The following is a 14,338-nucleotide window of genomic DNA, read 5'->3' as shown; positions in this document are numbered from 1 at the left end:
AAAGCGGTCACAAAGTTTCCGAAAATAGACTCAAAAGCAAAGAGCACAGGCTGCTTCCGGCAACTCTTGTTTTTCATATCGAGAGTGAGCAAACCAAAAAAAAAATCTCTCAACTCACCTATAGTTGCCGAAGTCTTCCTGTTGCACGTGGCGAATGGTGAGCGTATGCCGGTTACCACGCGATGACATGGTCCGTCGATCTGTCGGCTGAATTGGGAACGAGTTCTGGTACCAGGAAACCTGAAAATGGATCGAAAAGTAATAAAAATTAAACCGAATGCTTTTATGCTTGCCATCTGAGAATTACAGCTCTGAGTTCATGTAAGTATGAATTCTGGTAAAACGATAGGATGAAAACAAAAATGTAATTGACAAATTGATTTTCGGCAATGCCTTTGCAATTTCAAATAGATTTTAGCCATCTGGGTGCTGTCGTAAAACATTTAAACTAATTATAGCTTCTTTATGAAGCCCTCAGAGTCTAAGTGCAAAAATGATCAATTTTGAGTTCATAATGCCCAACGATTCTTAAGATTTCATACTATATTTCGTGAACTTACAAATACTTACAATTATTTACTTTAGAACTTACAAATACAAATTTTCAAAAAATATCGCATTCACATTATATGATGAAGAGAATTTGCTTCTCCGGAAAAATCTATTGCGCATCAGCGATGCCACACATACAGATTTTATGGTGTTTATAATGATTTTTAACAAAATTTTTGACACAGAATCGATATTTACCGATTATTTTTATATAAAACTTGAAAAATCGAGCAATAAATGTACAAACTTTAACATTTTTCGATGCCGTAAAAAACTTTACCCAGTATTATGGATTGGTTTGATAATATTACCTAAAAACTTTTTACTGGTTTCCTCATGCTATACCAATACTGTTGGTGTAAAAATATTTTTCGAACAATCACTAAATTTTTTAAAATAAATATTTTTATATTTCAGTTAGGTGTCTGGGGTAAAATGCAACAAAATACAAATCAAGAAACACCTTGTTAATCTCATTTCCATGTGCTGGAATATGAATGTTTTGCATCACGCGTTTGTAAACATTGAAATTTCATTCATCCACACATTTATTTTTATGATTTTAGCTTGTAGAATTTTTCGTAACTTATTAAGCACCTAAATGTATGCAGCATCCTTATTTTCAGAAAAAAAATGAAAATTAGTTTTTACAGACCAAAAAATTACTGCAATTGATGTTTTCATGCGTAATGGTCTTTAAAGCATCGCAAACATATTAAAACTATTAATTTTCATACGTGTTTATAAGATTTTTCATTAAACTTTTGAAAAAGACATTTTTTCAGTATTTTTTCAATTTACTTGGTTTAAAATGCTTCGAAAATTGTTTTTTTTTTCGATTACTGATTTTTTCTAGATTGAGAATGCTGATGTCTTTGTGGCATCACTGTTGCGCGTTGTGTTGAGGAAAAATTTGAGTGCTAACCGAGTTTTTTTCTTGCTACGTTTACGAGACAAAACACGGTTCTCCGAACGCTAGCTTCTTATGTTATTTTTGCAAGAAAAAAATTTCAAAACTGCAGTCGGCATGGTTGCCTAAAATACAGATTTATCCAAAAAAAAGTAAAGATTTTTCATTACTTCTTGGTATTTTGTTCACAAAGAAGACAATTTTTTAGGATTTGCTTCAGGATTCGCTTTAGAATTAAGTTATTGTATAAGGACTTGACGAAGGAAATAAATTATGTTTAACTCAATTCCCACACAAACCTGCGTTGTTTGTGGGTTGGGTTGGGCTTCAACGGGCTATGGGCCCAGATCCGTCTGGTTTGGAAAAGAAGAGTTAGCGTGAGAGGGATACTCTGAAGCAGAGCTTGAGGAAAATTTGCTCTCTGTTAGCAAATGTGCTGAAAAAGGGAAAATGGTTTCTTTTCTTAAAAATAAGGTTCTGTTTGAGTCTTCTGGGGAGGTATTTGTCGACAACCTTTATTGTCTCGACATGATCTGGTCTGGTCGGCCTGTTCGAAAGGCACTGCTTGGTAGCCAAACATCAATTCAGCAATGGTACATGAGACTAGGACATCTAGGTTTCAATTCAGTGCAGCATTTGGTTCGCGACAAAATGACAGAGGGTATATGTCATTCCCCTCTAAAACTCGGACACCAAACTGTCTGTGAAAGTTGCATGGCCGGAAAACAGACAGCAAACAAATACCACAATGCTATGCTCCCTCGGTCGGGTAGACCACTTGAGCTTGTATATTCCGACGTGTGTGGGTATATGGAGGTTCTGACGTTCGACGGGTTTCTATATTTCGTCACCTTCATTGACGACTACACCCACTTCATGGTCGTGTACCTGCTCAAATACAAGAGCGAGGTCTTCGAGCGATTTAAGCAATACGAGGCAATGGCTACAGCACACTTTCGTCAGAAGCTGTTCAAGCTGCGATGCGACAACGGGCGTGAATACATCAGCAACGAATTTCAAAGATTCTGTTCTGAGAAAGGAGCTCAGATGGTATTCACGGTCCCATATACTCCGCAGCAGAACGGCGTCAGCAAACGAGCCAACCGAACCCTGATGGAGAAGGCAAGGGCAATGATTCATGGCAGCAAGCAATCGAAGGCCATGTGGGGCGAAGCCGTTTTGTGCGCTCCGTACTTGACGAACCGCTCACCAACTCGACGACATGTGGTTTACAAGACTCCGTATGAAATGTGGTTCGGTCGGAGGCCTGAGATAAACAATCTGCGTATTTTCGGGTGCCTAGCGTACGCACAGATCCCGACAGAAAAGCGGCCCTCATCTACCGAGAAGCCAGCTGAGAACCTGAAACCACATTCGAGCAGTTAGCTGATGTGCATGCGCCCGATAACATACCTGAACGGTCAGCCGATGTGTAAACACTAGAGCCCACACCCGAGCAGACTGTCGATCCTCCTGCTGGTCCGATCACGTTGCGGTCAACAGTGTGATTGTGGAAAACCAAGAAGAAAGCGACTACGAGAGCAGTACGGAGTTTCCAGAAGTTGGCGATGAAGAACAAGATTCCGTTAATCCTGAACCGGCGCTGAGACGAAGTCAGCGAACTCGAGGAGCTACGTTGCTAACGTAGCCGCAGTCATTCATGAGGAGCTACCTCAAAACATTAGTTAGCTGAAACGCCGGAAAATGAAACTTGAGAAGCGGTTAGCTTGCCCCCAGGTTACAGAAAACCTATATTGTCCAAATGGGTATTTACCGTTAAAGATGATGGTCGCTACAAGGCTCGATTGGTCGCGAAAGGGTGTTCCCAAAGACCGGGACAAGACTACTGGGAAACCTATGCTCTGGTGGCCAAAATGGAGAGTGTGCATACCATCTTGGCCTTAGCAAACGAACAGTACATGATCGTTCATCAGATGGACGTCAAAACTGCATTCCTCAACGGAAATTTAGAAGAGAAGAAGAGAAGAAAAGCCTGTACGGCTTGAAACAAGCGGGTCGTGCCTGGAATCAGCGACTCGACGACGAGATACGATAATTTGGTTTCGTTCCGTTGAAGAGTGACAGCTGCGTTTACCGATCCTGCAAGCGAGGACTCATACTCATGCTTTACGTGGATGACATCCTGATTTTCGAAAAAGATGTATCCGAGGTTATCTGGATAAAAACCGAGCTTGGAAGGCTATTCCAAATGAAAGATCTGTTGGAGGTCATGACTTTCTTAGGAATGACCATCAAGCGAGACATCCAGAGGAGTACAATCGAGATTTTGCAATCAGGGTACGTCGAGAAGGTTCTGTAGCGATTTGGTATGGCCGATTGCAAACCCGTTGACACACCGATTGACACCAACGTTCGCTGGATGAAGTTGAACGATGGTGAGAAAATCACCGAAGCAACCGTTGATCAGTTGTTTGCAGTATCTGGCGACATCATCGAGACCAGATATCTGTGCTGCGGTTAGCGCACTTAGCAAATATCAGGTCAGCCCGGCGGACAGGCACTGGCAAGGCCTGAAGCGTGTTCTGCGATACCTTTGAGGTACGACCGATACGGCGCAGAAACGCGAACTCGGATCCACTAATTGGATATGCGGATGCAGATTTCGCTAACGATTCCGATGATCGAAGATCTGTATAGGGATATGCATACATGATCTCTGGGAATCTAATTTCGTGATCAACGAAACGTCAGAAGACGGTCAGTCTCTCATCGACCGAAGCAGAGATTGGAGCACTGTGCCATGCGGTAAAGGAAGGTTTGTGGTTAGCAAACTTCTTGGGTGAATTAGGTGTGGTTAGCATTTCTTTTACATTGATGGAGGACAACATTCCATGTATCCAGTATCTGGAAGAGGCGCCTATCAAAACAATGCAAAAGATCGCAATCTCTCATAGCCTTCAAATCGTTGCCAGCAACAATAGTTTCTAGTTCTTTCATTGGTCAATATTATTCAATTCCCATCTGTATGTCATCTGTATAGTCATCTGTATGCACTGTTGGTTGACGATGGTTTTCTCAGTTGAAACCCTCGCGAGGAAAAATCATTTCAAAATATACAAACATGGCTGACTTTCTATCATATCCGATTTAAACTGAATTCAGATGACAATTTATACGATTTTTTCAATATGATAATGGAAGCGCGATTCGCAACACCATTGTAAACGACTTAAGTTATCATTTTTGAAACGGCTTCATGTTTGCTAGGAAGCCTTATACAAATTTAAGTAAGGATTTTATAAAACTCGAGTGGATTTCTAGGAATCATACACTAAGTGTGTATGCTCTTTGTAGAGAAAGAAAACATTTTAAAAAAATGGAAAAGAAGAATTAAAAGGAAGCCTTACAGAGAGATGAAAATGGCAAACACAACTAAATGAAAAAAAAACTGTTTGAAAGTTATACCGTTTATTCTACGTTTTGTTGATAGTCAAATTTTAAGTGAAGATCAATATGAATATGATTAATTTGTTTAAAAGTTCATTTGAAGCATATTATTTCTATTTTGAAGATAGAAGATTTGGTCTGTTTTTTTTCATCTGTCGAAAGCTCGAGACACAAAAGGTACTATTATTTCGAGCTTAGCCAGGGAATTACAACACGCTTTATTGCCGATGTTTGATGAGAAAACATTAACACGTCTTAAGAAAACGACTTATAAAATTTTCGCGAGCTGCTAGCAAACTTTACATTTGCAAAGATGGCTCATTGAAACGCCCCTCTTAAATTTACACAACTATTTTATTATTCCATCAGTGCAGTGGGCGCTCGGAAGCATCCAAGCCGGGGATTTTTTTTTTCTCCTCAAAGAACATAAACATAAAAACACAACTTCGCACTTGACACTTTCGTCAAGAAACATAACCGACGGCAGCCATCAGCAAATGAACCGGGTTGTCTCGGTATCCTTTCGGGGCATTAGATACGTTCAACTCTGCTGCCCGTGGCGATGGTAGAAGCTCGTTCGAATCGGGAAAGTGCCGGGAAAGACTTGACAGCTCATCTGTTTTTTTTTTATATCTCCGTCTCTCGAAATGACACACTGTGCTTCATTGAGTGCGCTATACTCAAATTTAGTGCTTATTACATCTTTCGTGGTAACCAAACTTGCTTCAACGTGTGAGGGCGAAACATCTTTGTTTTTAGCGAAAATGTGTTGGACCAAAAATGACCGGGACCGTGGCACAGTGGGTGATTTCTGTTTAAAAATAACAAAATTCAATTCTCAATTTCACGGTATTTTGAAGGAAGCTTCTGCTGAGGGCCCAAAGCAACACTGAATATTTCCAGAGTGTGCCACCGTCCACATTATGGTGCACTACCGATGCTGCGGTGCAAAACTGCACGAAAACGAATACGGTATTAGTTTGTTGTGATTGCATGGTACATTGCATACAAGCATGATGCAAATAGTTTTTCTTGAAATGACTTTGTTTTTCTGCACAAAGATGTCAAGTTATTGTGCTGGCCTGTATGGACGTCTTTGTATGATTAATTAGATTTCTATTACAAGAACACGCGATTGCCGTTTGGTTTGAAAAATGACCCGGATACATTCTTAAAGCATCCTATGTTTAAGTGGTAGTTTTTATACAAGATTGTATGAAATGAAAATTTTTACTTTACAATTCAGTATGTAACTGTTTTTAAGATTCCTTACACTTCCAATGCTAAGCATTAATGATCACAAAAATAATGAGGTTATGAATGCTTGCAACCTGAATGTTGTTCAACATTTTTATTTTTATTTCTTCAGTCATACGCAATGCGTTTGCGATGGGAGTTTAATGCCGGCGGTCTCAAATCGAATCATCGCCGCTGGCATTCACCTCTTATGCCAATGATGTCGAAAGATTGAGAACTAATGATTGGAGTAAAGGCTGAATTTTGGATGTATAGATCAACATGAGCCAATATGCGTGGGAAACGTCTCAAAAACCATCATATTTAGAGTGAGTTTTTATAGGCCTTATAAGCCTTAATAAAAAACTTACTCCAAAAAGTCAAAAAGAGAAAAATAGTTCTAAAATTTAAGTAAAATAATCTAGCAGCAATCAGATAGGTATGACAGTTTAAGCGGTTATTTTTCAATTTTGAACGTATTTTCGAAAATACCCGATCAGAATTGCGTCTCAAATACTAGACGCGATGTATTTTTTTCTCATGGACATTAAAAAGTATGCGCACGTATTGTCAGAAACAACTCACTGCTCAAAATATCGATATTGATCATGGCTTGACGCCACCGTGCCAGTTTATCGAATATGCGTAGGTAGCGAAAGTGCAGAAATATGCTCCTCGCAAAACCGGCTATTGGTTTTGATGTCCAAATTTTACTGCCCTTCTGTTTTCCCGAAGCGTAAAATATCATTTTCCCCATCTGTAGCCGCAAGGAATTGCAAAAGAAGAGGAGAGACTTGCTCCGAAAGATGGAAATTGACGGGCAAAAGTTTACCATTCAATTGAAGTGCTCCCGCGTTCAGTGAGCTTTTTTCGTTTGCCCGGTCCCTTCAAATTGAACGCTAGAGAAACAACCTAGAACCAAGGCACCGAGTACGACGAGGTAGCAGCCATCATAATTTGGCGTTTACATATCAATTCATATTTACACGAACCAAGCAGCAGCAGCAGCGCGTAGCTCATATTGAAAATTGTTCTTTGTTCAGCTGATTTTTTTTCCTCTTTATCGTAAAAAAAACAAACCATCATCTTTCAACGTAATGAACGTTCCGTTCGAACTGCCAAGCGCAAGATGAAGGGTAAATGAAATTGAAATTTATTTCAGAGCTTTCGATCAATCAAGTGTTTGCAAACTTGTTTATTCAATCTTGGTGTTTCCATTTTGATGAAATGAAGTCTGGGAGATTCTAAGAAGATTCAATCAATGAGATCTGAATTTTCGGTTTTTTTTTGTTGGTGAATAATCTTTTTTCGTTATTAACGGGTAAGCAAAAGCATTTGAAGAGTTTTGCAACGAAGTATGCTCTTCATTAAAATTTGTTTCAAAAGGGGAACGGCAAACTCAGATTAAGTTTTATATAAGCTTAACGGAGTCTTATATAACCTCTCAAATTACTCGAGACTCGGGTTCAGGATGAACTTTAAATCATATTCAGCAAACATTTATGGAGGTATATTTCTCAACAAATTTTTTTATACATTTCATTACGACATACAAACATACCCAGCAAACATAGAATCGCATTAAGAATGATAACTCAAGTCATTAAAAACGTTACTGCGAATCGTAATTCCAACTTACGCAAGTAAAAGGTCGTAAAAATCGTTATTCAAAATCGGATTAAATGGTTTAAATCGGATATGATAGAAAGTCCGCCATGTTTGCAGATTTTGAAGATGATTTCGTTTTTTTTCTCCCGCTTGGAACAAGTGAGAGAACAGCTTGGTTGTTCTCTCTGCGACCATCAGTGCAACCAGATTGCTAAAAATCAGATGGTGTGTTTGCAAGAATTGCCCAATGACAGAGGCAGCAAATATTGTCGCTGGCGTTGAGAGAAAAAACTTGTGTTCTCTTGAATTTTTTCAATATGTATGCATATGGTGTCGGATATCGTCCAAATCGTATACTCTCATCGCTTAAGCCAGTTAAGTTGAAAATATGTTTGTATATTGCCTCCACTTTGGTAGGTGAATGCTGTTTTTTTCGAGTTTCATACGATCATTCTATAATGTATATGAAACGTATAACAGAGTTGTTGAGAAATATTCCTACAAAAATGTTTGCTGGGTATTTTCAGACTTGATTAAAGCGATACTGAAAGAATTCAAGAGAGCACAGATTTTTCGCGCGAGAGACCAAATTGAGCAAAATCGTCTTCGGTATCAGCAAACATGGCTGACTTTTTATCATATACGGTTTAAACCGACTTAAAGTAAACATTTTTACGACCCTTAACTGATTTGGTATGAATCGCGTTTCGCAGTAACGATGCCAAATATCTCTTTGCCTTAACCTCGGCCAAAAGATTCTGCACAATCTGCGAATCAACCGTTTTTTGCATGTAAACCCATACTTTCTTCGGTTCCTCGACTGTCTTCACTACCTAGGTCGTTTAAGAAGGTGCTGCTTCATAATCGCCCAGTACTTCTCGATGGAGCGGAGCTCCGGAGTGTTGGGAGGGTTGAACATTTTCGGCACGTCTTTGGAGAAGCGGCATGAGGCCAAATCCGGCCAGAAGATTGTTGGGACGTTGTGGGCCTTCAGGAGAGGAAGCAGTCGCTTCTGGAGGCACTCTTTCATGTACACCTGCCCGTTCATCGTGTCCGGGGTCACAAAGGTGCACTCCGCTTCCCGCACATGCAGATGGCTTGCCAAACCAGTCGTCGTACATGAAGCAGTATTCAACTTTCGTCAGCATGTTGAGGTACAACTTCCAGGCACGGGTCTTGGCGGACTTGTTCTGCTTCTTGTCGCGATTAGGGTCCTTTTGTACCTTGAACGTTCGAAGTCCAGCCTTAGTTTTAAACCATCTGGACAAAACTTCGGCTTAGGTGCAGCTTCTTAGCCACATCCCGAACGGAGGCGCTCGGGTTTCGGTTGAAGGCCCCAACTACGGGGTTGTGATTTTTCAGTTCTTCAGTTCTGGGCTTCCGATCGGTGGTCAATTGTTCCTCGAACCGCTTAATAACTTGCGACACCGTGGAATTCACGATTCCCAACATTTTAGCGATGGAACGATGCGAGAGATCCTTGTTCTCGTGTTGAATGCGCAAGATTTTACCACGCACGAGCTGTTCTTTCGACTCCATTTCCGCGAGTTTTGATCACCAAACTTTAAAACTGCCAGGATGTAAACAATTCACTATAAACTATACCCACCCAATTTGTTTTTTAAATTCTACCCAACGCTTAAAAAGTTAGAGCAATTTCCTAGTGTGGCAACTTCATCGTGGACACCCTTTACTGGCAAAAATCGCCAATGTGGAGTCCCGGGTTTACACTTTATTTTTAGTTTAATGACAGACTTCCGCACTTTTTTCAAGGGATTAGAGACTGTGCTCATGGATAACTAGATACTGGAAGAATCAGTTGAGCTAGCTAGATACTCTTACATGACTCTTACTTCAGAGGCATACTTAGATTGCCACAGCCAACATGCTTAAAAGTTAACGTTTGAAAAGATCAAGTCGATGAATGTCAACACAGGTAATCCTTACGATTTTACGAATGCAGAGTAAATTTGTTTCGCGAAACACAAACAATTTTTTTTTAATTTTCCAAGCTTTAACATATCTCCATTCTAGCTCCCTCCGAGAGCCGATTTTAAACCAAACTCAGCTAGGACTCCATAAGAATCGTTTCCACCACCACATGGAGCAAGCAGAAAGTTCAAAGCCGAGCTCACCAAACTAGAATCACCACTCCCGCTAATCCCTTACATCAATTAATCCCAACTCAGAAACTCATTCACAGCTCCGTGTGCAGGAAATTTGCATGGTGTTTTGTGCCTGGTTCCCCAAATCACCGGGGCATCGTCGACGTTCTTTTCTTCCCCGGAAGAAGTGCAAGAAGTGTGGGTACCTTACTGCCACGTACATGGGACTGTAGCCGGAAAATTGAAATGCTTTCCGGGGCCGAAAAAAAAATTCGCATGTCGCTTTTTTGTGACATTTGCATTTTTCAGACCGCCGCCATTTGGAAACGGGCAAGGGCCTCGCTGCGCCCTCGGAGCTAAGGCCATGTTGGGAACGAAACCGAGCATGGATGCACTTGCACGGAGCTGATGTGTTTCCTACCTATGGGTTGTGCTTTCTTGTGAGGTCGAAGCAAGAGCGAAGCGACTAGTGCGTGCTGAAAGTTGTGAAAACTGGAACTGCGATTTTGTTCTTTAAGATTGGGTTGGAGTTATTCAGCTGTGGTATATTTTTAGGACATGTAGTCAATTGTGCCACTAAGATGTTCACAGACCAAAACAACTGGTAAAATGTGAAATAGCACTTCTTTAATCTTAATTACTTTGACAAAACTAAGATAAAACAAGTAATTATTGAGCCGTATAAGATGGCCCTTGTTGGCTTTTTAGAGGAATATAGAAAATGCCTTACAGAACCTGGTGTCTCTGTATTCCTCTGAAAGGCTGGTTAAATGACATTTTAGACTGTAAATCGTCTTAAGGATGAATGTCGAAATATTTTTCCATTTTTTTCAAATAATGTATAATATTTTTGTGACTATTTTGATACAATTATGGAATAATTTTAGGGAAATCTGATAGTATTTTGGGATAGTCATGGAGGTAATGATTAGTAGGACATTTTGCGATTCGACAACTGTTTGTCTTATTTAATAACAGGTTAGCACAGAGCACTGCTTTAAATGATAGCTGGTTTATCACTCGTTCAGTACATAGCAACTTAACAATGAATATGAGAAAGCGGTTACTCTCGACCTGGAACTTTGGCGACGACTTTTAGCATGAAAACACGGACACGAATTGGAACTTGGAATGTTTTAACCCTTGCCCAACAAGGCAAACTGGAACAACTTGCTAGAGAGGCTAGCCGCCTCAAGCTTGAAATTCTGGGACTGAGCGAAGTCCGTTGGCCTAATACTGGAGAACACAAGACACAATCCGGGCAAGTCCTGCTTTACTCTGGCATACGAGGAGAACATGCTACTCGGGAACGAGGAGTTGGTTTCCTGTTAAGCCCGCAGGCCTACGCGGCCCTTATTAGATGGGAACCGATAAACGAAAGAATAATCGTAGCCAGATTCAAAACACGGGTTAGAAACCTTACAATGGTCCAGTGTTATGCGCCAACTGACGTTGCCGACTTGAAGGAGAAAGAGCAGTTTTACAGTCAACTGAACAGCGTGGTTGACAGAATTCTGAAGGGTGACATTCAAATCCATTTGGGTGACTTCAACGCAAAGATTGGCTCCGACAACCAGGACCTTGAGCGCATCATGGGGCGCCATGGCCTAGGACAGATGAGCGAAAACGGAGAGCTGTTTGTAGAATTTTGTGGCAACAACAACATGGTGATCGGTGGATCGCTCTTCCCCCATCGACCAGCACATAAGGTCACTTGGGTATCCCGAGATGGCCGAACAGAAAATCAAATTGACCACATCTGCATCAGCCGAAAATGGAGAAGGAGCCTTCTTGATGTCCGCAACAAACGAAGCGCAGACATTGCATCTGACTATCACCTCGTTCTTGGCGAGATACGACTGAGAGTTGCGCGTGTCCAACGGCGTGACGAGAAAGTCGGGTGTCGATACGACGTCCGCCGGTTGGAGAATCCAGAGGTGAAAAGGGCATACGTTGAACAGCTAGAATCCCAAGCCTCGGAGCTGCCGACAGACGGAACACTCGAAGAACAGTTGTGTGGAATCAAGAATGCCTTTATCACGACGAGCCAGGCGAAAGTCGGAATTGAGCAGGCATGTACCGGGTCAGCCAGAGCAGCCGCCCGCTTACGATATGCGGAGCTGGAAAGGCAGTTAAACGAGCTTGTAGACGAGACAAGAGAGCCTGGACAAACTCCCTAGCCGAAGAGAGAGAAAGAGCCGCCGCCAATGGAGATATCCGATTACTTTATGACATCTCTCGCCGCCTCAGTGGTGCAAGGACTAATGCAAGAATGCCGCTGAAAGACCGAGCAGGTCAGTTATAGACCGATCGAACAGATCAGCTCAAACTATGGACTCAGCACTTTGAACAACTCTTCCGAGTCACGAATAGCGATGGCCAACAGAACTCGCAGCTCGAAGCGCCAACAGTAAGTCGCATAAATGGCGTCAACTCGGAAGCGCCATCGCTGGCTGAAATAGAAGCGGCAATCAAAAATCCAACAAAGCACCTGGAATCGATTGCATCCCTGCTGAAATGCTGAAAGCCGACCCTTCCCTATCAGCACAAATGTTGCACCGTCTTTTCGCTGACATCTGGGATACTGCAACATTCCCGGCCGACTGGATGCAGGGTATCTTCGTAAAGGTCCCGAAGAAAGGAGACCTGACAGAGTGCGGTAACTGGCGAGGCATAACGTTGATCTGTACAACCCTCAAAGTACTCTCCAAGGTGATCCTGAACAGGATCCAGGAGAAAATCGACGCTACACTCCGACGCCAACAAGCTGGATTCCGATCCGGACGATCATGTGTGGACCACATCACAACGCTACGAATCATACTGGAACAAATCAACGAATTCCAGGACTCTCTTCTGATGGAGTTCGTTGATTTCGAAAAAGCATTCGACCGGCTTAACCATGAAAACATCTGGGCGGCTCTAAGGCGACGAGGGTCCCAGAGAAACTAGTCCACCTCATCGAAGCACAGTACGAGGCATTTTCGTGCAAGGTCTTGCACGACGGTGTCTTGTCCGAACCAATCCCGGTAACTGCTGGAGTGAGACAAGGATGTATTCTATCACCGCTACTTTTTCTAATCGTAATGAATGAGATTCTGATTGGATCGATTGACTGTGCACCGAACCGAGGATTGCCGTGGAATCCTTCAACAATGGAGCAACTGAACGACCTTGTACTGACTGACGATATTGTTTTGCTCGCCCAAACACAACCAGATATGCAGAGCAAACTCGACGACCTCACCTAAAGTTCCAAGGCAGCAGGTCTCAAAGTCAATGTCGGAAAGACCAAGTCAATGGAGATCAACACAGAAAATTCCTCCAGTTTCATGGTAGCTGGGCAACAAGTTGAGAAAGTGGAGTGCTACCAGTATCTTGGTAGCCAGATAATGCCTGATGGTGGTACCAGAACAGATATTGAAACCCGGATCAGAAAGGCCCGATTTGCGTTTGGGAGTCTTCGAAACATCTGGCGGTCACGGCAGATCTCTCTACGAACGAAAATCCGAATTTTCAACTCAAACGTCAAATCCGTATTGCTGTACGGGTGCGAAACTTGGTGCACATGTGCGGTAACGACGCGAAAACTGCAAGTATTTGTAAACCGCTGCCTGCGGAATATCATCCGCGCTTGATGGCCTGGCAACTGGATCTCGAATGAGGAACTGCATCGCCGGTGTCATCAAAGGGCGCTAGAAATCGAGATCCGGGAACGTAAGTGGAGATGGATTGGGCACACGCTGCGAAGAGATGAAAACGAGATTTGCAGAGAGGCGCTAGATTGGAATCCAGAAGGTTATCGAAGAAGAGGCAGACCCAGAAACTCGTGGCGGCGAAGCCTAGCCGCTGAAATCCGAACTGTCGACGAGAATCTTGACTGGGACCAAGTGAAAACGCTGGCTCCAGATCGTCAACAGTGGAGGTCTTTTACCACGGCCCTATGCACCGGAGGATTGGCGCGGGATCATTAAGTTAAGTTAAGATTACTCTCTGACGATCAAGATACCCTGTTCAACATTATTTTCTCTCAGCCAGTTCTATTGGTCTTTGTGAGTATTCGCCGTCATAAATTAAAGCAGACAAGAAAATGAACAGAGAGTGCTTCCTTTCTGCTATATTTGCTTGCACTTAGAAGAAGGCTATGGAAAAACATCCTTGGATATTCTTTTCCGTGACGTTTTGTCACAATTTCTCTAATTTTAAGAAACAAACTGTAGGATCACCACAATCTCTCTCATATCTTCAGCACAAATTGTCGAAGACCGCCACAAAATGCCGATGGTCGCCACAAATGGTGACTAAAGAGAGACATGTTCGACAACCGAGATTTTCTTTTGTTTTTTGAATGCCTCTGATAAGAAAATGGGTGAAGATTTCAATCACTGGTTAAAAACCACATGGCGGAGAGAGCAAGAGCGAACTGATCTGCTGGTAAGCAGTGATGTCAACTTTCCAGATTTTGTCTGGGTTTTCCAGACTTTTTGGACTTCCGCCAGACATTTATTTTTTAGGTTTC

General features: G+C 42.1%; 1 protein-coding gene across 1 annotated transcript in view; it reads right to left on the bottom strand.

Moving 5' to 3' along the window:
* The window catches only part of LOC129738067 (limbic system-associated membrane protein), a 335,222-nt gene that overhangs the window by 32,664 nt on the left and 288,220 nt on the right, over window positions 1-14,338 (bottom strand). Inside the window, exon 7 of the mRNA XM_055729249.1 lies at window positions 119-240. Within this exon, the coding sequence (XP_055585224.1) occupies window positions 119-240 (122 nt within the window). The remainder of the gene's footprint in view (window positions 1-118; window positions 241-14,338) is intronic.

This window comes from Uranotaenia lowii, chromosome 1, assembly GCF_029784155.1.
Source record: "Uranotaenia lowii strain MFRU-FL chromosome 1, ASM2978415v1, whole genome shotgun sequence".
In the NCBI taxonomy this organism is placed as follows: domain Eukaryota; kingdom Metazoa; phylum Arthropoda; class Insecta; order Diptera; family Culicidae; genus Uranotaenia; species Uranotaenia lowii.
The sequence above is the reverse complement of the archived record's forward strand: the minus strand, read 5'-3'. Positions and strand labels throughout refer to the sequence as shown.